Raw genomic sequence first — 22,086 nt, 5'->3', positions numbered from 1 at the left:
CCTCCTCCCCCTCCTCCCCAACCACCCTACAGGACGAAATCCCCATTCAGTCATCGGGAGCACAGCTGACGTTCGAAGAGCTCCTGGAGAGGGAACTGCGCAAGGCCGAAGCAGCAGGTGCCGGGCCTGCTCCCACCAACACCAACACCAACACCAACACCAACACCAACACCAACACCAACACCACCACCAACACCACCACCAGACCACATGCGCCCAGACAACCACACAGCTACGATGAGCTCGACGATGACCACCACCACCAACACCACCACCACCACTACCACCAACACCACGATCCCCACGATCCCCACGATCCCCACGATCCTCGCGACCAAGACCGTCCCCACTCGGCCAGCAACAGTGCTGATGCTACTGGTGATGGACAGGCCGCCGGGCACGCACAGGGTCGGCGCCCGTTTCTGAAAAAGGGCTCGCGTCCGCTGTCGGCGGGTATGGGCTCGTCCAAGGGCAAGCGGCGGAAGAGGAGATCCTCACCGCCGTCGTCGCCACCCCAGAACGGGAGACAGGCCTCTCGCTCTCCGCCTCGCTCGCCTCAGCCACGGACCCAGCCGCCAGCTTCACCAGGCAGTGGTCTCGGCTTGTACGACGATCCGTACGCCGACGACAACGAGCTCTACTTTGCCGACGACGCCCCGAGCGCCGCTGCCGAGGAGAACCAAGCCCGCCGGTACTTTGATGATGTGCCCGAAGGTGGGCACATGGGCGACGATGAATGGGCCGAGGCCCGCCGCCGCGAGAAGGAGGAGTTGGACGAGTTTACCGCCCTCGAAGCCGACATCATGGCCGAGTCGGAGCGCCAGATGGCGCAGCGGAGCCAGCTACAGTCGGCGCCTCGGCAACCGGCCCACTACGACCCACCGGCCGCCGCAGCCCACTACGACGACGCCTACGACCGCGCCTCGGCACTCTTTGACGACGACGAGGAGTGGAATGAGCCCGAGTATCCGCCTCAGCCGTCACACTCGCCGCCGCGCTCCCGCGATCCGCCGCACAACCACTCATCACCCGAGGCCTCGCCGCCGCGCTCCGCGCTGGTCCAGGCCCGTTTCGGCGCCGCTGCTCCGCCACCGCGCGCGCACCCGCACCCAAACCCGCACCAGCACGACGCCGACGAGCCCATGTCGGCCGAGATCCGTGAGAAGCTCGAGCTGCTCGAGCTCGAAATCGCAAACTTCAAGGAGGAGAACCGCAAGATCCGCGCCGTCCGCTCCGAGAAGGAGCTCGCACTCCAGCGCCTCCGCATGGACGTCACCGAGTTTGAGAAGCAAAAGGCCGAGGCCGAGGCCGAGTTTGAGGACTACAAGCGTCGCGAGAAGATGGACTTGGCCCGCCAGCGCGAGCGCCTCGAGAAAATGCACCGCTCCTTGGCCTCCATGCCGTCCAAGGCCGACCGCCGCGAGATTGACGAGCTCAACGAGGCCCTCGCCCATGCACGCGCCGCCGCGCGCGACCGCGAAGCCAAGCTCAAGTCCGCCCTAGAGCGCACAAAGTCCAAGCTGGAGTCGTCGGAGGCTCGCGTCGCTGACCTCGCTCACCAGGTCCAAGTCATCTCCGACGAGCGCCTCGACGCCTGGGATCAGCTCGACGCCATCAAGTCACAGTCGGCGTCGACAGATCGCGAGCTGGAGGTCCTCCGCACAAAGGCAACACGCTACTCGCGCGAGCTCAACACCAAGGACGACGAGATCGCAGAAAAAGTTCGCGAGCTCGACGCCAAAGACGACCTCATCGCTGACCTTCACGCCAAGGTCCGCGAGCTCGAGGCCCGCCTCCGCCGCTCGACCGCCTCCTCGGCCACCCACCCCCCCTCGCGCTCGTCGCCGCTCGCCGACGACCCACACGACGCCCGCTCGGTCCGCTTCCAGGATCAGGTCCAGCGCTTTTACTATACCCCGCCACAGGCTGCGGCCGGCGCCAGCGCCAAGCCCGCCCACACCTCCCCCTCACCCTCGCCCTCACCAACCTCGGCCTCCTCCTCCTCGCCCTACTTTTTCTCAGAGTCTGGCGACGACATCGACCGTGCGCTCGAGGCCACAACCAAGCCGGCGCACCAGGCCTCACCCGCTGCCCATCCACCACCACCCGACGCCGACGACGATGAGCGCCCCGTTGAGGTCATCCAGCACGACAACGGCAAGGTCGAGGAGGTGTTTGCCTCGGGCTGGCGCCGCGTCCGCTTCCCCAACGGCACCCAGAAGCAGATTCGCGGCGACCACGTCGTCGTCCTCTTTGGCAACGGTGACATCCGCGAGTCGTTCCCAGCACCCGACAAGCGCGAGGTCTACTACTACGCCCAGGCCAAGACCCGCCACACCTCGTACGACGACGGCCTGGAGGTCTTTGAGTTTGGTACTACTGGCCAAGTCGAGAAGCACTACCCCTCGGGCAAGAAGGAGATCATCTTCCAGGACTCCACCACAAAGACCGTCATGCCCTCGGGCGAGGAGGTGACTCGCTTCCCGGACGGCACCACCCAGCGCGTCGCCGCAGACGGCGTCCGCACCATCTCCTTCCCCTCAGGCGACCGCGAGGTCCACGAGAAGGACGGCACAAAGCGGAGAACGTGCGCAGACGGTGTCGTCCGCACCGTCTTCCCAGACGGCCGCCAGGAGACCCGCTACCCGTCCGGCCGCATCCGCGTCAAGTCGCCCTCGGGTCGCGTCATTTCAGACTCGCACTGACCTCGCCTGCCGTAAACACATCAACTGTCCCCTCACTATGATAGCCAGGCTGGGCGTTTACCGAGCCACTTCGCACATCTGGACTTCCCTCAGTCCCAGATACTCGACGTCCACATCCGCTTGGGCAGCGCTGCCGGCTGCTGCGCTGACGGCCTCGGTCGCAAACACCCGCCCACCTTCGAACAGGTACGAGTGCGCGAGCGTTCGCGCGTCGCGAAGCCCTGGGCCCCACACACTCGGCTCCCATGCCACGTTGCCGTCGAATACCGCCACAGACCGCAGCGGGATGATCGCACCGCCATCCGCGCTCGCCTGCGCGTTGTGTGCCCGGATGCCGTCGCGGACCTTGCGCGCAGCCGCCACTGCCATCGCCGCCACATGCTCCACCTGGCCTGTAAACACCGCAGCGTCGACGCCCACAACTCGCCCGGCCTCACCGGCGGCGCCGGCAATCATGGCCGTCACCCGCCGCGCGCACGCTGCCGCCGCCACGGGCCCGCCCAGCTGCGCAGTCACGTACCCGTAGTCGATGCCAAACGCCACGCTCACGCACGCCGTCTCGTGCACAGTGCTTGACTCCGGCCGGCTAATAGCCACTCCGGCATACGAGCCGAGCTCGCCACGAACCACCGCATACGCTGTACCGCGCGACTGCGAGACTTTGGACGATGCACTGAGTCCAGGATGCGCCCGGAGTCCGGCGCTCGCCACCCGGCTCTCAGCGCCCACCTCGCCGCTTCGCCCGAGCACAGCCTTGGCGAGCGTCGCCGCCGTCGTCACTCCCGGTGCAAACACCATGCCCTCGGCTACGTGCACCTCGCCATGGGCGCCGGCCACGCCCACTCCGATCTTGCGCACGCCGGCCCCGCCGCCTGTCACCTCGCGTGCGGCATGAAGGACCTCGAACCCGCCGCGGAGCGCTGCACTCGCACTAGGTAGCACGCCCACAACGGCTTCGCCCACCGTCGTCACCGCGCTTGCGCCAGATGCAAGCAGCGCATCAGAAAACGCTCGCTGCGCACCAGCAAGCGTCACCGCTCCCGCACTGGCGCTGGCCTTGCCGCCCACATCGACGTCGATCCACACAATGCACTCGCCACCGCTTGCGCGCCCAGGCACAGAAGCTGCTTTGCTGCTACTCCCGCCGCCGGCCGCCGGCCTCGCGAGCCGCACCACGCTCGACCGCCACTCGCACTCGCCATCGTCCACGGGCTCCAGGCCAAGCTCGGCAGGCATGGCAGCCGCCACGCCATGCGTCACGCCCTCGGCACCAACATACACAACAAGCTTACCCGACCGGCCTCCGGCCGCCGCGGCCGCAGCCGCAGGCCCCAGACACAGCTGCGACGCCGCGTCGATGACCATCGGCGAGAACGCCACGCCCACGCCGTTGACCAACACGCCCGAAACGCCCGAGAGCATCGTGCCCGAGTTGAGCGCGCCCACAATCCGCGCCAGCGCTGCCCCAACTCCGGCCGTCTCGTGGAACGCCACAGTAAACGGCGCCTTGGCACTTCCACCGTGCGCGCCAGTCAGCGCCTCCATCTCCGCGTGTGCGGCCTCGAGCGCCGCTGCCGCACCGCCCGGCGCACCCTCCATCACCGAAAGCCCAAGATGAATCACCGCACGAGCTGTCACAAACCGCGCAAGCACCCGGTCCAGTCGCTTCCGGTGCGCCTTGCCAGCCTTGTACCGCTCAAGTGCCATCTCCTGGAACGACTCCTCGGCGCCGGATGCGTTGCCGATGACTTCTGCAACCGCCACGCGCAGCTCGTCGCCAGCCGGCAGGCCGTTCACCACCCCGCTCGCACGCTCAACCTGGGCCCAGCCGCAGCCGCTGGGTGCTAGCCTGCCAGACACCGCAAGCGCCACAGCCGGGGGCTGTCTCCGCATCGCCGCCAAACCGGCGTCGAGCCCGTGCCCGGTCACCGCGCCGAGGCCCGGCACAACAATCACGCCCGGCCCAGCATGGACCATCACCGTTCCCAGCCGCAGCGCAAGCTCCGGGTCGTCAACAGACGCGTTGAACGCTTGCAGCACAACCACAAGCTCGCCGGCAAACTGGAGCGCAGACGCACTCTCATCGCTGCCAAACACAACACCGACGCAGAGGCCCTGAACCCCGCTCGCATCACTCAGCACGCTGAGGCTGGTCACGCCGTGCACTTCGGCCACACTATCGACCAGAGACCGCCATCGCACAGCGCTCGACCCAGCAGCCACAAGCTCGCTCGCAGAGCTCCCCGAAGACTTGACCTGGACTTCGGCAAGCACCACAATCAGGCTCGCGCTCGAGCTTGCGCCGGCCTCCTCGGCCACGTCCGGCAGGTCGAAGCCGCGCGCCTCAAAGCTCGGCGAGCTAGGAACAGCCAGATCAAAGTCGACAGAGCCGGAACGCCCACGCGGTGTCCGCGGTGGCAGGCTCTCGCTTCCAGCGACCACAACCGCCGGCGCCGACCGAGCACTCCGCTCGCCCGACACCCGCACACCAGCCAGCTGCCCAAGCCCGGTCACCGACCGGCCAAACACAGCCTTGTCAAACGTTAGGCCGGCAAACCGTGTGTCGTCGCCCAGATCCGCCTCCGACGCCGAGAGGACAACAACCTGACCCGGACGCAGCATGTGCGACGCCTGGTTGAGCTCAAGCACCGGCCCGCCCCACACCACACCCACACTTGCATCGCGAACAACCTCCCCGGCCTTGACCACTCCGCCCACAAACGGCAGCTCGCGGGTCGCCGCTCCCGTCGCCGACGCGCCAAACTCCACCAGTGCGTCGCGGACGTTGAGCGCAAACTCGAGCCCGTCCGCCACGTTCGAAACGCCATACACCAGTCCGCCAAAGTCGACCGCGTCACTCGGTACGAGCCCGCTCACAATCGAGAGCGCAAGCTGTGCAAGCCCATCCGCGTGCTTGACGCCAAAGTCAAAGACAAATCGAACGAGTGCCAGGCTCGCGATGTAGCCCGCCCGCAGCGCGCCGCCGTTGTTGGCCGACAGCGCCGCCGCGCCGAGCTCTCCCAGCGCCCCGTCGACGCTCGCGCACAGCCTTGCTGCACTCGCTTCCGCCAGCGGCCCGTCGATGGCAACAGCGCCAGACACCATCGCATACTCGCGCACGTGCGCGCCTTCGGACGTGCCGGAAATAAACGAGACGCCCGAAGCCCGCTCAGAGAGGCTCGCCACAAGCGCGCGCCCCACCACCGTCTTGGTCCCCGCGCCTTCAAGCACAAGATCGCGCCCGAGCTCCACGTCTTGCCCGTACACGCCGCCGACCGACGCGACCACAAGCGTCGTGCTTGCAGGCACGACCGCCACCCCGATGGCCGACAGTCGCGCAGCGCCGGCTGCAGCGTTGAACTCGCGCACCACCTCGTGAATCTTGGTTGCCACCTGCAGCGCCACCAGCGCGTCGTCAAACACGCCCACAATCTCGTCACCGCGCCCAAATGCCTCGCCGCCACCGGCCGCAATGCATCCGCCCACAAGTTGCTGCATCCGCACCACCGCCGACGCCAGTGCCTCGAGCCCCTCGCGCCGGAGCGTGCGTGCCAGGGATGGCATGCCCACAACCACGAGGACCTGGCTCGTGTCGAGTGCACTCACGCCAAAGTCGTCGCTGCCGTTCAAATCGACCGAAATAATCGAGGTGTCGCCCGCGGTCAGTGCCGGGCTCTCGCTCGCGCTAGCGCTCGCAATGCCGCCCTTTGTACCCAATATCTCGACACACTCAAAGTCCATCTTGGACACGGTAAAAACACGGTCCACAGTCTCCACATCCCGGACCAGCCTGTTCCTGCGGAGCTCGTCCATGACCACGCGCGAGACAAAGAACTCACCAGCACTCGCCACGTCCTCGGAGAGCTTGGACGCTGTATTGAGCGGCGAGCCCCAGTGGACGTTGGTCTCGGGCACAATGAGCATGTCACCGGCATGCAGCGCAATGCCAGTAAATGGCACAGCGTCAAAGCCGCACGCCACCAGCGCCGCCTTCATGTCACTTGCCGCCGCAAACGCCGCCGAGCCGCTGTCAAAGGCAAAGATAAACTCCTCAATCGCCACGCCGCCATGCGCCGCAGCCCGCGGGTGCGTCTCGGCTACAGCTGTGTGCATCGACGCCACCGCGGCATCAATCGAGTCGGCCGCTTCCTTGGCCGAAAAGTCAAAGCCGAGCATGACCACATACTTGGTGGAGAAGAACCGCGCCTTGATAGCGTCGTCGAGCGCGGCCTGGTCCCGTCCGGCCAGCGTCGGCCGCTTGACAAGCATGTCGGTGTAGAACTCACCGCCTGGCGTGTGCACACCCCACGGAATGGTGGGCACGCTCATCTGCGCAAGACTGCACTCATACGCAGGCAGCTTGCCAGTAACCACCGCAAATGTCGTCGACGTCTCCACATCCATCCGCGGCTCGCACGCCACGCACGCCCATTGCGGGTCCGACATCACCCGCCGCGCCGCAGCTGTGCTCAGTAGGACCTGCCCACCGTCGGTCAGCTCCTCGCCAAGGAGGAAGGCCTCGTTGAATGTGGACCCAAACAGTCGCCCGGTCACTGCGTCCGCCACCACATCATCGCCGACAGCAATGCCAAAGCCGGACACGTTGATCCGCTCGGCCTGCAGCCGCTCCGCAGGCAGCGCCGCGTGGTACGCATCGAGGATGTGGAAAGCCTCCAGCGCCGCGGTCAGCGCCGCGTCGAGCGACGGGAAGACCACAATAAAGTCGTCGGCCTCAGTCGCCACAGACACGGCGCCGTAGTGCTCCCATACCCCGCTGAGCAGGTCGCGCATCTTGAGGATTAGGTACGCAAAGTGAATGATTCCGTACTTGGCCGTCGTTCGCGACATGCCCGACATGTCCGAAACAAGTACCGCCACCTCAGAGGTGTACCGTCGAGTGTGCGCGTCTTCGACGACTCCCACGGCCGGTGCGCTGCGGACAGTGCCAGACACCGCGACGCCAGACACCGGTCCCGGATTGTCCACTCGCATGACCTGGAGCGCGACCTTGGACACGGTGTGGCTCTCGGTTCCGGCCCGCAGGCTGCGGCGGAACTCGCCCGAGAGCCGGTGCCAAACCGGCTGCGTCACATACAGCTGGCCCTCGCGCGCAATGTCTTCAGCAAGCTTGGACGCCGTGTTGAGCGGGTCGCCCCAGTGAACGTTGGTCCCGGGCACAATGAGCATCTCGCCAGAGTGTACGCCAAACCCGAGGAGCGGCACGTCTTCGGCCTCGGCGTGCTTGGCCGTCCGCTCGCGAAAGAGCTTGCGGAGCTGGAGCGCGCCGGAAATGGCAGCCTCGGGCGAATCAAATGCATAGATAAACTCCTCGAGCATGGTCCCGCCGAGCTGGCTGAGAACATCGGCGACGACGCCCGCCACCTCGTGTGCCACCAAAATAGCCTTGCGCGGTCCGGCTGCCTCGGTCAAACTTCGCCACTCGAGCCCGACGAGGAGGACGACCGCGTGCGGGCGGAGGAACGACGCAGCCACGTCCAGCGCCCGCGGCGACGAGAGCACGGCCGTCCGGAAAACCGCAGCCGGCGAGCCGTGAACATGCTCCTCGCGCGCCGGCGCATACTCGCCGGTGAGGGGCAAGCTGCCCGTCGCTTGGCTCTCGCCGCCGATCACCTCGTAAAACACAAAGTCGAGCTCATCTGACGTCTGCCGCACAAACTTGGCGTGCTTGAACGCAGCTGTTCCACGGACACGTGCTGCAACTGCACCCGAGACCAGGACCGCCCCACCGTCGGCGGTGTCCTCGGCAAGCACAAACGCGCGCTCGGCTGCAGATCCAAACAGTCGGAGCGAGCCGGTGTCGCGGATGAGGTCCTCGCCGACGTCGACGCCAAAGCCAGAGAACGCGATGGCAAGGTCTGGATCAACCACGCTCTCATTGTACGCCCGCAGCCCGGACTTTGCTTGCAGCGCGCCTTCAAGCGCCGCCGCCGCGCTCTCAAATACGCCAAAGGTGTTGTCAGCCTCGGTGTGGAACGCCACCGCGCCCGCAGCCTCGTACGCTGCGCGGATGATCTCGCGCATGCGGTAGATGAGCGACGCAAAGTGGACAATGCCCTTGGCCCGGGTAATCCGCGTAAAGCCGGACATGTCCGAGACCACCACCGCGTGAGTGCCCGAGAGCTCGCGGAAGTGGACCCCGTCCGAGCGCGAGCCCGGCGAGCTCGGCAGCTCGCGCGCGAAAAACGCCCACTCGACCGCAAACGCCTTAAAGGCCAGCCCCGAGGCCACCGCTTCGCGCGGCTCGTAGCGAAGCGCAGCAAATGCAGGGTCGCTCCGCGTCGCCTTGGCCACTTCCTCGGTCACCAGCAGCTCCCGCGATGCCGCCATGACGTGCGCGAGCTTGGCCGCCGTGTTGAGCGCCTCGCCCCAGTGGATGTCGGTTCCATCGACCACAAGCAGCTCGCCGGCGGCGACCCGACCGCTAGCAGCGGAATGCGGTTCTCCGACGAGACCGACTCTGTGTTGTACCGCTCGATGGCCCGCAGAATGGCGATGGCAGCAGAGACCCCATGCGCCTTGTTCTCAAACGCAAGCACAAACGGCTCGAGAACAGAGACGCCGCTCTGCTCGGCCACTGCCTGTGCCACCATCGCCACCGCGTTGTGGACAACTGCAATGGCCTTGACAGAGCCATACTTGCGTGTCACCGCTGCCATGTCGAGAGCCACGTACACCACCGCCGCCTCGGTCACAAACTTGTGCGAGACGAGCACGTCGACAGTGTCGGTCGCTGCGCCCGCGCCGCCGCGCAGTTGCAGCATCAGATTCATAAACGTGCTCGCCTCACTCCCATCGGCACCGCCGGCGTGCTCTGCAAGCTCGGCCTCGGTCGAGGCCTCGTTGAGCGCGCTTGCGGCGACATTGCTCATGCGCGACTTGCGCGGCGTGGACGAACATGTCGCCTCGTCGACAACCACATACTCAAATGGCCACATCGATGCAGGCTCGGCCCGCGAAGCGCGGAGCGGGGCCAGCCGCAAAGCCAGGCTTGATGAGCGGAGCGCAGCACGGGTACTGTTGGTGAGGAGCACTTGCGCTTCGGTCGCAACTTCGTCCGCAAGATGGTGAGCCTCGTCAACTGGCTCGCCGTAGAGCGACGAAGTGACCTTGTCCTGGACCACGCCCGTTCCCCATGCCACACCGATGCCCGAGAGCGGGACGGCAAAGTGGGGGCGAGCTCAGAGCTTGCCCATGTGTTGTACGTCTTCATCACGTAGTGGGCCTCGCACGCGGCAGCAACGGCGTTGTCGGCGCTGGCAAAGACCGCCACCAGATTGTCGGCCTCAGTGAGGACAAGTTCAGCGCCGTGGGCGGTAAAGACAGGCCCAAGCAGTGCCCGCATCCGCAGCACCATGTACGCGGCGTGGATGATGCCTGCAGCGCGCATGGCAGCGGTGAAGCCGGCAACATCGACGTTGACCACAGCGCGCGCGCCGTCGTAGTGCAAGCAGTGCGCGTCCGAATGGGTCCCGCTCCGATCCGGCGCCCGGACAATCATGCACGGGAGCGTGACCTTGGAGACCAGATACTCGCGGCTCTCAAATTCGAGGTTGGCAAACTCCGAGAGCCGCGATATGGCGTCGTAGACCGGAACGGTAATACAGAGCTCGCCGCCGTCAAGCGAGTCTTCAGCCAGCTTGGATGCCGTGTTGAGCGGGTCGCCCAATGAACGTTCGTCCCGGGCACAATGAGCATTGAGCCGGCGTGGATGGCCATGCCGAGCAGCGGGAGCTTGCGGTCGGCCGACGCCAGCTCATTCCACTCGTCGAGCGCGGCCGAAGCCGCAAGGCCAGCGAGGAGTGCAAGCTTGGCTGAGTTGAAGACAAAGATAAACTCCTCCACAGCCTCGCCCGAATATGGCGCAATGGCGGCGTGGACTGTCTCCTCGGCTCCGTGCATGAGCGCAATGGTGTTCTCCACGCCGGTGGTGGCCGTCACCGATGCAAAGTCAAAGCCGATGAGGAGGCAGAAGACCGGCGACCGCATGTAAGATGCTGTCACTTGCGCGTCAACCTGCTCGGTCGCGCCGCGTGCGCTCGGCCGCTCCACCAGCAACGCGTGGTGGAACTCGGATGCCGGCGTCCGCGGCTCACGCGGCGTGTGGCTGCCAGAGACAGGCAAATGCCCGAGAGTCACCTCACTTGCTGCGAGCCGCCCGTGGAGATGAAAGTAGCCAAACGGCGCGGCAAAATCGTCTTCACCAAGGACCTTGGCCTCGGCAGTGATTGATGCCGGCCAGACAAAGGCGCGGTCGGCGTCAAGCACAGCCATGGTCTCGTCAGAGATGAGGATGTCAGTTCCGGTGGCAGTGTCTTCGGCGAGGACAAAGGCACGGTCGTGGACGGGGCCAAACAGCTTGTCGCTCCGCAGGTCCTGGACCAGCCCGACGCCGGTGTCGATGCCAAAGCCCGAAAGATGAAGCTCAAAGTCCGGCGAGGGCAGAGACGTTGCGTTATACCGCGCCAGCGCAACCTGGGCCTCGAGTGCAGCGCGAAGCGCAGCGGCCGGTGTTCGGAACACTGCAAAGGTGTTGTCGGCCTCGGTAAAGGTCGAGACCGCGCCGCACGCCCCGTAGATGGCGAGGAGCATGTCGCGCATGCGAAGAATCAGCGATGCAAAGTGGATGATGCCCATCTTGCGCGTGATCCGGGTAAAGCCGGACATGTCCGAGATCAGCACGCTGTACTCGCCGTGGTAGTGCCTGCAGTGTGCGTCGGTCGTCACGTACTGCGGAAGCGGCTTGCCCATGCCGAGCGCTCGGACAGCCTTACGCGACGCGAGCGCACTTGTCGCCACAGCGTCGAGCACCTCCACGCACGGCAGTTCGACCTTGGAGACTACAAACGACCGCTCGACAAAGGTGGCGCCGGCCCGCGACGCCAGCAGCCTCGCCGCCGCCTGCGTGACCAGAAACTCGGCCGACGATGCCGAGTCCTCGGCAAGCTTGGACGCCGTGTTGAGCGGGTCGCCCCAATGAACGTTTGTGCCCGGCACAATGAGCATCGACCCGGTGTGGAGCGCAAGGCCTGTGAGAGGCGCAGGTGCATTTGGATGCGCCATTGAGTACTCGACAAGTGCGGCCCGGATGGCGAGACCAGCGGCATAGCCCGCGTCGACGTCCGGAAAGAGGAAAATGAACTCTTCCAGCGGCGTGCCGCCGTACCGCTTTGCAACCGTCGCCAAAAGGCCCGAGAGCGAGTGGACGAGCGCGAGCGTGGCCGGCACGCCCGAGCTGGCCGACACAGACGCAAAGTCCATGCCAATAAGCAGGACAGCAGCGACGGAGACCATAAACTCATCGGCCAGCTTGGCGTCGAGCGCAGAGACGGTAGTGCCGGCTGCGAGGCGGTCGACGAGGACCGCCGCAAGGAATCGGGATTCGGCCGTAGTGTTGTCGGCTGGCGCCCACGCCGCCGGCGCCATCAACTTGGTCAGAAGCTGCGCAGCTGGCAGTGTACCATTGAGACCGGGGCATGCGAGAACGTGGTAGTCAAACGGAGCGTCTGGCGAGTCTTCGGCCGTGAACGACACCACGTCCATACGCGCGAACCGCTCGTCGGTCGCCAGCGCGCTGAGAACCGGTGTCGAAACGTAGAGCGCAGCGTCCTCGGACACGTCTTCGCCGAGCACAAAAGCGCCGTCGGCGACGGTACCGAAGAACTTGCCCGTGGCAGTGTCCTTGACAACGCCAGGCCCGCAGTGCATGCCGTACCCACCGACCTTGATACGAAAGTCGGCTGCCGGTGCCACCTCGGCGTTGTACGCGTCGAGAACAGCCTTGAGTTCAAAGGCGGCAGCGGCAGCAGCGGCCGGTGTGGCAAAAAGGCCAAAGGTGTTGTCAGCCTCGGTGAAGAACTCAAGCACACCGTATCGCTCGTACACGCCCTTTGCCAGTGTCCGCATCCGCAAAATGAGCGAAGCAAAGTGAATAATGCCCATCTTGCGGGTGATTCGCGAAAAGCCCGACATGTCCGAGACCAGCAGTGTGGTCTCGGATGTAAACTCGATCGAGTCGTGCAGGGAGATGGTGGCCGGCTGCGGCGGTGGGAGAAAGGCGGCGCGGGCGGCAGCGTCGCTGGCGGCGGTCACCTCGCCGCTCCTCACCTGCGACTCGCGGTGCTCGCCCACCGCCGCGCTTCCCAAGACGCGACCGGCGGTAATGCACTCGCCGTTGCCGACCTCGAGGCACGGCAGGTCGACCTTGGAGACATGGAACGTCCGCGACGTGGTCGGAAGGCGCGCGAGGTCAGGGCTCTCGGCGCAAGCGGCGTCAAAGGCCTCGCGGGTGACAAAGATCTCCTGGCCCGACGCGACGTCCTCGGCGAGCTTGGACGCTGTGTTGAGCGGGTCGCCCCAGTGGATGTTGGAGCCGGGAACAACGAGCATGTCGCCGATGTGAACGGCAATGCCGGTCCATGGCACAGCCGGGAGGCCTGTGGCGACGGCTGACGCGTTGGTTGCGTTGAGGAGAGCACGTGCGAGGACGGCGCCGCGGATGGCGGCGGCAGGCGAGCGGAAAAGGAAGATCTTCTCCTCAACCAGCGAGCCGCCGAGCTCGTCGATGAGGATCGGCTCGAGGTCGTGGACCATGCGGTGAAGCATGCGGATGGAGGCGTCGATGCCGGCGGCGGCGGTGACCTTGGCCTGATCGACGCCGATGAGGAGAATGGCACCCGGCGCGAGGTAGCGACGTCCGACGTCGGCAGCGGCGGCGGCGACGTCGTCCGGTGCGGCATTGAGGACCGCGTTGCAGACCCAGCCGAGCGGCGTAGTGGTGTCAAACTCGGACGAGACCATGTGGAGCGTGCCGTGGTACCGGGCAAGAGAGCTGACGGCAGCGTCGAGCTCGATGGTGGTGTAGCGAATGCCGGTCTCGGCATCGACCTGGAGTCGGGAGAGGTCAAGTCCTGCAAAGGCGGGGTGCTTGCCCGCCAGCGAGGCGGTGGTGTCGTCGATGAGGATGTTGTCGTCGGCGACGTCTTCGCCGAGGCGAAAGGCGCGATCAAAGACCTCGCCAAACAGTGAAGTTGACATCAGGTCCTGGACGCAGCCGCGGCCTGCAGCAATGCCGTAGCCGCCGACCTTGAGTACAAAGTCATCCGAGACGGCCGGGTCGGCTACGACAGCGGCGTTGTACAGGTGCAGCATGCGGGCGGCCTCGAGAGCAGCGGCAGTCGCCTTTTCCGCCGAGGGGAAGACAACCAGAAAGTTGTCGGCCTCGGTGTTGATGGAGAGCGCGCCGTAGAGTTCAAAGATTGGCGTAAAGAGCGAGCGCATGCGGAGGATGAGCGAGGCAAAGTGGACAATGCCCTTGGCGCGGGTGATGCGGGTAAAGCCGGACATGTCGGTGACAAGGACGGCAACGTGGCCAACAAAGTGACGAGTATCCTCGTCCTCTGAGACGACGACGTCGCCGGCGAGCACCCGTGGGTCCTGCGAGATTGAGGCCACGTACGAGAAGTCTGGCGCGCCGCGGACAGGTGCGTACGCGTAGCACGAGGCAAACGGCTCGACGAGCGCGAGCGCGGCAATGACCGGCGCGGCAACAAGGAGCGGCACCAGTGGCGTGACTCGCGAAGGGTCGCGGGTGGTGGGAGGTGCATGCAAGCGCTTAGCTCCAGCAAGCGCAGTGTACGGCGACCGCAGCGGCTCGCCCATAAACACGGTCGAGTCAGAGTAGGGAATGACCAGCACGTCGCCGTCGGAGATGACGACCGAGACGCCGGCGTCTGCGAGCAAAGGCTGCGACGCAATGAGGACCGCTGCTGAAGTTGCCGAGAGTAGGTCGTCGACAAAGGCAAAGGCTGTGGCCGAGATGCGCTCGCCGCCGTACTGGTCAACCACGACTGGGACGACGGCGTCATTGAGGACGGCAAGGAACGTGCTGAGCTGCTCCGCTGGCGGCATGTCTGGACGCGGGTGGCGGGCAAGCGTAACAATGGCCACGTGCTGTCGAACGTAGTGGGCAGTGACCGAGTCGACGACCGCGGCAGCCGGCGCCGCGTCTGCTGCGCTTCGGAACAGCGCTTCGAGGTCCAGACCCGAGTACGAGGCCTCGGCCGACGCGCCTGCGGCGAGCAGCGCGGAGGCGTCAAAGGCCTCGGACGGGAGCGAGCCGCTGATTGTGTAAAGGGCGAGGCTCTGGGCGGACCGTCCGGTCAGGTGGGCAAGCCGGGCGCCGACCGCCGGTGCTGTAAGGGGATGCAGGTGCGCCGAGGCGAGAAGCGGCTGCGAGACGAGGTCATCGACAAGCTCAAAGTCATCCGAAGCAAGGCAGACCCGAATGGCGGATGAGAGGTCAGACGCGGACGCGAGCGCAAGCGCAGCATCGACGAGCGGCGAGACAAGTAGCGCCTCGTGGTGAGCTGACTGAGCGCAGCCGTCGCCGGTAACGACGGCAAAGCCAGTGGTGCGGAGCAAGAGCGAGGAGCCAGCGGCGTCGGCATCTTGGTTAAAAGCGGCAATGAGCTCGTGGGCAGCGAGAGCGGCGGCGGCAGCGGCGGCGGGTGTTGGGAGCAGCGCAACGAGCTCGCCCGAGTCTTGCGGTTGGACGGTGAGGGCGCCAAACGACTGCAGCAGTGGCATGCAGAGCTCCTGGAGCTTAAAGGTGAGCGCAGCGGCGGCGACCGGGCTCGCTGGCAGCGGGCAAACGAGCGAGGTGGCAAAGACGGCGAGGCCACCGCGGAAGACATGCATAGCCGGCGAGGACTCGAGGACGAGCGCGCCCGAGTTGACCACAACCGGCGAGGTAGCGCGGGCCGGGCCGCAAGTGTGAAGCGACGGCGGGGAGGCCACGGCCGACGGCGAGGCCTGCAGCCGCGGGCGCAGCGGCGGCGACGGCGGCGGCGAGAGCGCAAAGCGGACGCGCGGGCCGTCGGCCGGTCGGCTCGAGGTGTACTTGTTCTTGAGCGCAGACGACGCCACAGGTGCGCGGGGGCCTGCCGAGGCCGGCGGCGGTGTCGACGCCGCACCCGCGGCGAGGAGCTGCTTGTAAGGTGACGCGAGGGCGGCGTCGCCCTTGACCGCGTAGCAGCGCTCTGCGGCGTCGCCGATGGTGAAGGAGACCGGCGCAAGGGTGAGAGCGCCGATGTTCGGGTCGGAAGACTCGAGGAGGGCGGCGTGGAAGGCCGAAGTGAGCATGAGCGGCGGGTCGGCGACGGTGGCGGCAGTGACAGCAAACGAGGAGAGCAGGAGCTGGGCAAGCGTGACGTGTCGGCCCCAGTGAACGTTTGTGGCCTCGACAGCCAGCGTCGGTCCATGCGAGCAGACCAGTCCGCGGAGCGGCGCACGCTCGCGGACAAAAGCCGAAGCGTTGTGGTGGATGAGCTCGCGCTTGATGGCGATGGCGGCGGCGAGAGCAACCGACGGTGACTCAAACTCGTAGAGAAACTCCTCGTAAAAGGTGCCGCCGTGAGCGAGGACAACCGGCTGGAGAAGAGCCATGGCAGCACGCATCTTAGAGATGACGTCCTCGGCCGAGGTGAGGCCTGGGACGGTCATCCAGTCAAAGCCGAGGGCGACCATGGCGCGCAAGCCAAAAAAGGCAGCCGAGGTGAGCACGCCGTCGATGTGATTGAGCTTGGACGGCGAGAGGGCTGTCGACGGCGCGGCGCGGGCGACCATGAGCTTGCGGAACCGCATGGCAGGCGTCATGTTTCCATGCAGCGTCTCGACGTAGCCGACAGCCTGTTCTTGCTTGAGGAGGGCAAGGGCCGAGAGCTCCATGTCGTCGTCGAGTGCATCTGTGGCCGGATAGATGACCGCCGTGGCCTCAAAGTCGAGGCGGTCCGAGGCGTGCGGCGCAAACGAAACGCCGGCTTTGGCAAAGGCGGCACGCTCGCGCTTGGAAAGAGCGAGCATGGTGGCTGGGGCGGCGAGGATGGCCGGCGGAGCGTCAAGCGCGACCGGGTGGTCGACACGGAACAAGAGCTGCAGCGCGACGTCGACGGCGACGCCAAACTGGCGGAGCGTAAACTTGTCGACAAGGAGGCCGCCGCCATGGGCGAGGGCAAAGACCGGTGGCGCGAGCGAGCCGAGGACGGTGGAGCCAGCGCGGAGAGCGATGGCGCGGGCGGCGCACTCGAGTGCAGCGTCTATGGCAGCCGACGGCTTGTGGAACGTTGCCGAGAGGACCGGTCCGTCGTTGTGGACGTACGAGCACTTGTAGGCGAGGACGACTTCACGAAAAGTAAGCCGATAGTTGATGACAGCGGTAGCGTACGCGAGGAGCGCGGCCGAGGTCGACGACATCGGCAGCGGCGCGAGCTTCGCCATGAGTACCGTCCGGTCGCCGTGGTGGAACCGGATGTTGTTGACGTCCGAAAAGGCCGGGCGGAGCTTGGCTGCCGCCGACGACGGCGCCAACTCGCCGCCAGCGCCCGAGGCTGCTGCAGCGGCTGCCACCGCGCGAGCTTTCTTCGACTTGGCCTTCTGCGACTTGGCCTTCCGCGACTTGGCCTTGGCCTTGCGCGACTTGGCCTTGGCCTTGCGCGACATGACCTCGCTATCGTTGTCATCCGCGACGAGCGTAGGCGGCGGCGAGGACGGCGGCGCAATGTCCGATTCGGAGGCGGGCCCAGCCGGCTCGCTGTCGTCGCCATGATGATGACGGTGCTTGCGTCGGCGCGACGGTGCTGAGGCCGAGGCGTCGGATGGCTCGTCGGGCGTAGCAGACGGTGAGCTGTGCTTGCGGCGGCGGCGGCGGTGGTGGCGATGATGGTGAGCAAGCCGCGAAGGCGAGTCCAGCTCTGCCGAGAAGCCATCGGGCGACGGCGCGGAGCGCGGGGCCGAGGCGTCTGTGCTTGCGGCGGCGTCTGAGCCGAGCGACGGCGGCGGAATGGGAGAGAGGTTGGGTGTGCCCGGAGTGGCGGCCGACGAGGCGGCGGCGCGGGCGCGGGCCGCGTCGCGGAGCGGTGTGGCGTAGAGCGAGGACGAGGCTCCACCATCGCCAGAAAACATGTCCATGAGGCTCTCGGAGAGCTTCCAGAACTCGGAGATCTCGTCGGCGACCTCGTCGTCGGCAGCCAGCGAGGCGTCAAAGTCAGGCCGACGGAGTGCTGGCGCAGAGGCGAGCTCGGCAAGCTCGGCGTGGACCTGCGCAGTGTCACCGGCGGCGGCGAGGACGTCGCGCATGGCGAGGACAAAGGCGAGCTGCGGCGGGTCGCCTGTTGGCGGTGAGTGCGCTGTTGTGCCCGGTGCGGCGGCGGTGGCGGCGGCGGCGGATGCAAAGACATCGCGGAGCGTGTCAAGAGTGGCACCACGGACGGCAGCAAGGCCGGCAAGCATGCCGAGGTGGACGCAGTGGCAGCCCTCGCGGCCAATGTCGTAGCGACAGTTCTGGCGGATGAAGCGGCGGATCTGGTCAACAGGCGGTGGTGGCGCATCGGCAAGCGGGGCAGAGAGGGCAGCAAGGACGTCGCGGACGGCGGTAGCGTACTTGTCGAGGGCGGTGGCGTGGCGGAGCGGGTCGTAAGCGTTGAGGCACTGGTCGAGCGCCACGAGACCGCCGGTGTCTGCGGCAAAGAGCACGTTCTTGGCATTGCCAATGTTGTACGGCCAGACGGCACGGCAGCGGAGGCGGCCGTAGTTGTTGAGCAACAGGTCAGCGATGAGCATGCGGCCGATGTCCTGGAGGACCCGGCGGCCGTGCGCGGTGAGCTCGCCGGGCACACCAAACACACCCGCACACGCGTCGGGATCGAGGTACCGCAGGTTGCGCGACGGCCCGCCAGGCACATACCGCTGGACCTGGATGGCAGCAGGTGCCGATTGAGCGAGTGCCTCCACATACGGCTGAGCCCGCTCTGGATCGAGTTCAGCGAGGACATCGACCAGCTCTGCTGCTTCCTGAGAGTCCAGACAAATCCAGCGAGCACGCGGTGTGGTAAGACCAAAGACCTCCTCCACTACACCGGTAGCAAAGGCCTCTTCCAGCGGATGAGCCACGAGCTTGACCACAAGAGCTGGTGCACGAGCCGGCGCAGCCAGAGAGAACGAATCTTCGGGAGACCGAGTCGCACCCGCAAACGGAGTGGCATGAGACAACGACTGGAGATCAGCAAAGACAAGAATAAAGCCATGTCGAGATCCACGGGTCTTGGGCACCAGACCAGCCTTTGCCGACTTCCACTCTCTGGGAGCGAGTGGAGCTGGGACGAGGGCATGCCAATGGGCAAAGGGAGCGAGGGGAGAGGAGGCATCATGCTCCTCAAAGGTAGCAGCAGTAGCAGCAGTAGCAGCAGCAGCAGCAGTAGTATGGGTGGAGGGGCTAGCCAGAAGTGATGCTGCTGCTGAATCCAGTTCTGTCGGATGTCCTGGTTGTCGTCCTCCTGCTGCTGTGCCTGCCACTCGCATGCCTGCCGTCAGCGAGGTGGCCGAAGGCGTTGGACGGGACGGTGTAGCTAGCCAAGGCGTAGCAGGTACACGGCTCCGCCCACCCATTGGTGTACGGTGGGGCGTAGTAAACATGCAGTTGGGGGTGGGGAGGGGGGAGGGGGGGGGGGGGACGAGAGTGCAGTCTGTCGGTGTGGGTGTGGTGCGGGGGTCAGAGGGTCGGGGTTGGGAGGTTTGGGGGGGGGAATGAGTCGTGTTTGATGTCGATTGCAACGATTGTGGCACGTGACGACGAACCATGACGGAACATGATGAGTGACGATTATTTTCGTTGGTTGTAATGCTCGGAGCAACCGCTCGTCCTCTTGTTGGCCACCTCTGGTCGGTCCTGCCTGCCGCCCCCCCCCGCCCTGACACCTTGTTGTTCCCCTCGACCTCCCCCCCTCCCCCTCCCCCCAAGGCACAAGACACAGCAACTAGGACACACCACCCACCACTCCCACCGCTGCTAGCAAAGGGTCGCCCGACCGAGTTGCACCCACATGATGTCCTTGCTCATGGCCTCTCTCATCGTGCTCCTCATCCTGCTCACCCCGTCCACCACGCCCACCACCACGCCCTACGCCACGGCCACACCGTTCTACACCGCCACCATTGTAGCTGGTCTCCCTCCCTCGGCACTCGCTCTGGCTCCTTCCGCCACTCCGTCATCCCGATCGGCAAGGGATTCGGCAAACGATCTCGAATCCGACTTTGTCGCTCCCTTTGCGCCAACCGTCACCCACGACATCACGCTGCCGTCGTCGTCGTCATCGCCAACTGTCGCATCAGTAGCTCTGGCTGAACTCGTCCTTCCCTTTGATCTGCGCATTCTTGCAGGTGGTATATATCGGAGAGTATGGCTGGCAAGAGAGGGCATGATCCTCCTCCGCCCGCCGGACTTTGATCTCAGCTTGGTGCCGCGATCGGCCCGCGGCGCGCCAGTGCCCGAGCCCACCGATCCGCCCACCGTCGGCGACAGCGTGCCGTGCACCGTCCTCTGCCGTGACCTGGCCTTGTATGGAAGTGGTATGGTGGCACCGGCGGCGTTTGCCCGGCTCTTGGCCCCGTCGCCGGACTTTGTGCCGTTCTCGATGGCAACGGTGGCCAGCTCGGCGCGAGCCGGCACCTTGTCGCCCATCATGCTCAGTGCCTCGGTCCGCCACCGTTTTGAGCCAGACGCGCAGACGCTAACGGTTGTGTGGGAGTACGGCGCCAATGCCGGGCCATCGGTCTATGCCTCGTTCGGCGTTGTCCTCGCGGCGAGTGGCGAGGTGACCTTCTTCTACGTCACCGCGCCGCCGGCCCATCTGGAGACGCACCTCGCCTCGCCTCTCCATGTCGCCATTGCCGACGAGCGGTTTGTGCAGGCCATCGACGTCGCCGGCGTGACCGCCAACACTTCGATTGTACTCAAGCCGGTGCCGCGGTGCGCCAGCGAGCTGAGCTGCGGCGGATGCACGGCGCATGCGCGCTGCGGCTGGTGCCACGCGTACGCGACGTGCTTTGAGAAGGCGCTCCGTGACGAGGTCGGGTGCCCGCACGGGCCCACTGCGTGGTACACCGACGACTGCCCCATTCTCGAGCCCGACCGGCTCTACCTCCCGATCGTCATCTCGAGCCTCCTCGTACTCCTCTCCATCAGTGTCGCCACTGGCTGCTGCAGCAAGCTGCGGTCGTGCCTCCGTCCGTCGGCTGCAGTCCGGCAGGCACCCGAGCCTGCTGCGGATGGCGGAAGCGGGGCTGACGACGGCGATGACGCAGTCGAGATGGTAGCCGTCGACGAGTAGCGGCGGATCGGGTGACGGTGGCTGGTTTACTCAACACGCGGTTGTCATCAAAAAAAATGCAGTGCTCAACCACCGGCCAGCTAGGCCGGCTCAGCTGACGGCTTTGGCGATGGCTTAGTTGGCGGCCTCAAAGTACTCCTTGGAGGCAGCGACCTCAGGCTTGATGGTCGACTCACCAGGGGTCCAGTTGGCAGGGCAGACCTCGCCGTGCTCCTCAACAAACTGGAAGGCCTTGATGAGGCGGAGGGTCTCGTCGACGGAGCGGCCGACAGGGAGGTCGTTGACGGTGATCTGGCGGAGGGTGCCGGTCGGGTCGATGATGAAGAGACCACGGAGGGAGATGCCCTCGTCCTCAAGGAGGACACCGTAGTCGCGCGAGACCTGCTTGGTGATGTCCGAGAGCAGCGGGATCTTCATCTCGCCAAGGCCACCCTGCTTGCGCGGGGTGTTGATCCACGCGAGGTGCGAGAACTCAGAGTCGACCGAGCAGCCGACAACCTCGGCGCCGATCGCCTTGAACTCCTCCACGCGGTCCGAGAACGCGATGATCTCAGTCGGGCAGACAAAGGTGAAGTCGAGCGGGTAGAAGAAGAACACGAGCCACTGGCCTGTGCGGTGCGCAAAGGAGGTGGGGGGTATGGGTGAGTCCATGACAGCAGTATGTTGGTGCGTGGAGGGGAGGGGGGGGGGGTTGTGATCATGATCGTGGTCGTGGTCGTGATCATGTTCATGATCAACGGTGATCGATCATGGCTAGGATCCGCAGCGCCTGGCCGAGTACGGCAGTTGGCAGTGCCAGCGTTGCCATGGCGGAGAAGGCGGAGAAGGCAGAGGTGGGAATGGAGAACAGATGATATGGTATGCGGTGGACGGGAGGGAGGAGGGGGGAGGGAGGAGGGGGGGAGGGAAAGGGAGGGGAGGCGAGGGCGCGTCGGCAACCACATGGCTTTCGTTGGGAAAAAATCATGAAGCGCAGGCGACCTGCAGCTGCGGGAGGAAGGGCGTGTGGGAAGGAGGGGGGGGGGGGGTATGGGGATGAGTGGGGGGGGGAGGGGAGTGGTGGAGGACGTACCCTTGTAGTCATCGAGGGAGATCTTCTTGAAATCGCCGTCGACAACAGCAGTGCCGGCAAAGTGCGGGGCGGGCTTCTGGATCTGAGCAGAGGCAGACGACGAGGAGGCAGCCATGGTTGTTGCAAG

General features: G+C 65.7%; 4 protein-coding genes across 4 annotated transcripts; 2 read left to right on the top strand and 2 right to left on the bottom strand.

The window, feature by feature from the left end:
* Positions 1-369: 369 nt before the first annotated feature.
* AMSG_08696 (centromere protein J) lies at positions 370-2,735 on the top strand (the record flags this gene model as incomplete). The annotated part of the gene is made up of 2 exons (XM_013899660.1): positions 370-378; positions 408-2,735. The coding sequence occupies 2 exons, from the start codon at positions 370-372 to the stop codon at positions 2,703-2,705; spliced, it is 2,307 nt and encodes a 768-aa protein (XP_013755114.1). The 3' UTR covers positions 2,706-2,735.
* Positions 2,736-2,749: 14 nt separating this feature from the next.
* On the bottom strand, positions 2,750-19,193 carry AMSG_08695 (uncharacterized protein; the record flags this gene model as incomplete). The annotated part of the gene is made up of 5 exons (XM_013899659.1): positions 2,750-9,147; positions 9,183-9,838; positions 9,868-10,362; positions 10,398-18,724; positions 19,175-19,193. 5 exons carry the CDS (start codon positions 19,191-19,193, stop codon positions 2,763-2,765), a joined length of 15,882 nt encoding a protein of 5,293 aa, XP_013755113.1. The 3' UTR covers positions 2,750-2,762.
* A 782-nt stretch (positions 19,194-19,975) lies between these two features.
* AMSG_08694 (uncharacterized protein) lies at positions 19,976-20,887 on the top strand (the record flags this gene model as incomplete). The annotated part of the gene is made up of 1 exon (XM_013899658.1): positions 19,976-20,887. The coding sequence occupies one exon, from the start codon at positions 19,976-19,978 to the stop codon at positions 20,885-20,887; it is 912 nt and encodes a 303-aa protein (XP_013755112.1).
* A 7-nt stretch (positions 20,888-20,894) lies between these two features.
* Positions 20,895-22,086, bottom strand: AMSG_08693 (peroxiredoxin). Its single transcript, XM_013899657.1, has 2 exons — positions 21,960-22,086; positions 20,895-21,495 (listed from the first exon to the last, which is right to left on the bottom strand). Exons 1-2 carry the CDS (start codon positions 22,072-22,074, stop codon positions 21,002-21,004), a joined length of 609 nt encoding a protein of 202 aa, XP_013755111.1. The 5' UTR covers positions 22,075-22,086; the 3' UTR covers positions 20,895-21,001.

Source organism: Thecamonas trahens (genome assembly GCF_000142905.1).
Source record: "Thecamonas trahens ATCC 50062 unplaced genomic scaffold supercont1.43, whole genome shotgun sequence".
Classification (NCBI taxonomy): Eukaryota; order Apusomonadida; family Apusomonadidae; genus Thecamonas; species Thecamonas trahens.
Note: the sequence above shows the minus strand (reverse complement) of the source record. Positions and strands in the feature narration are given on the sequence as shown.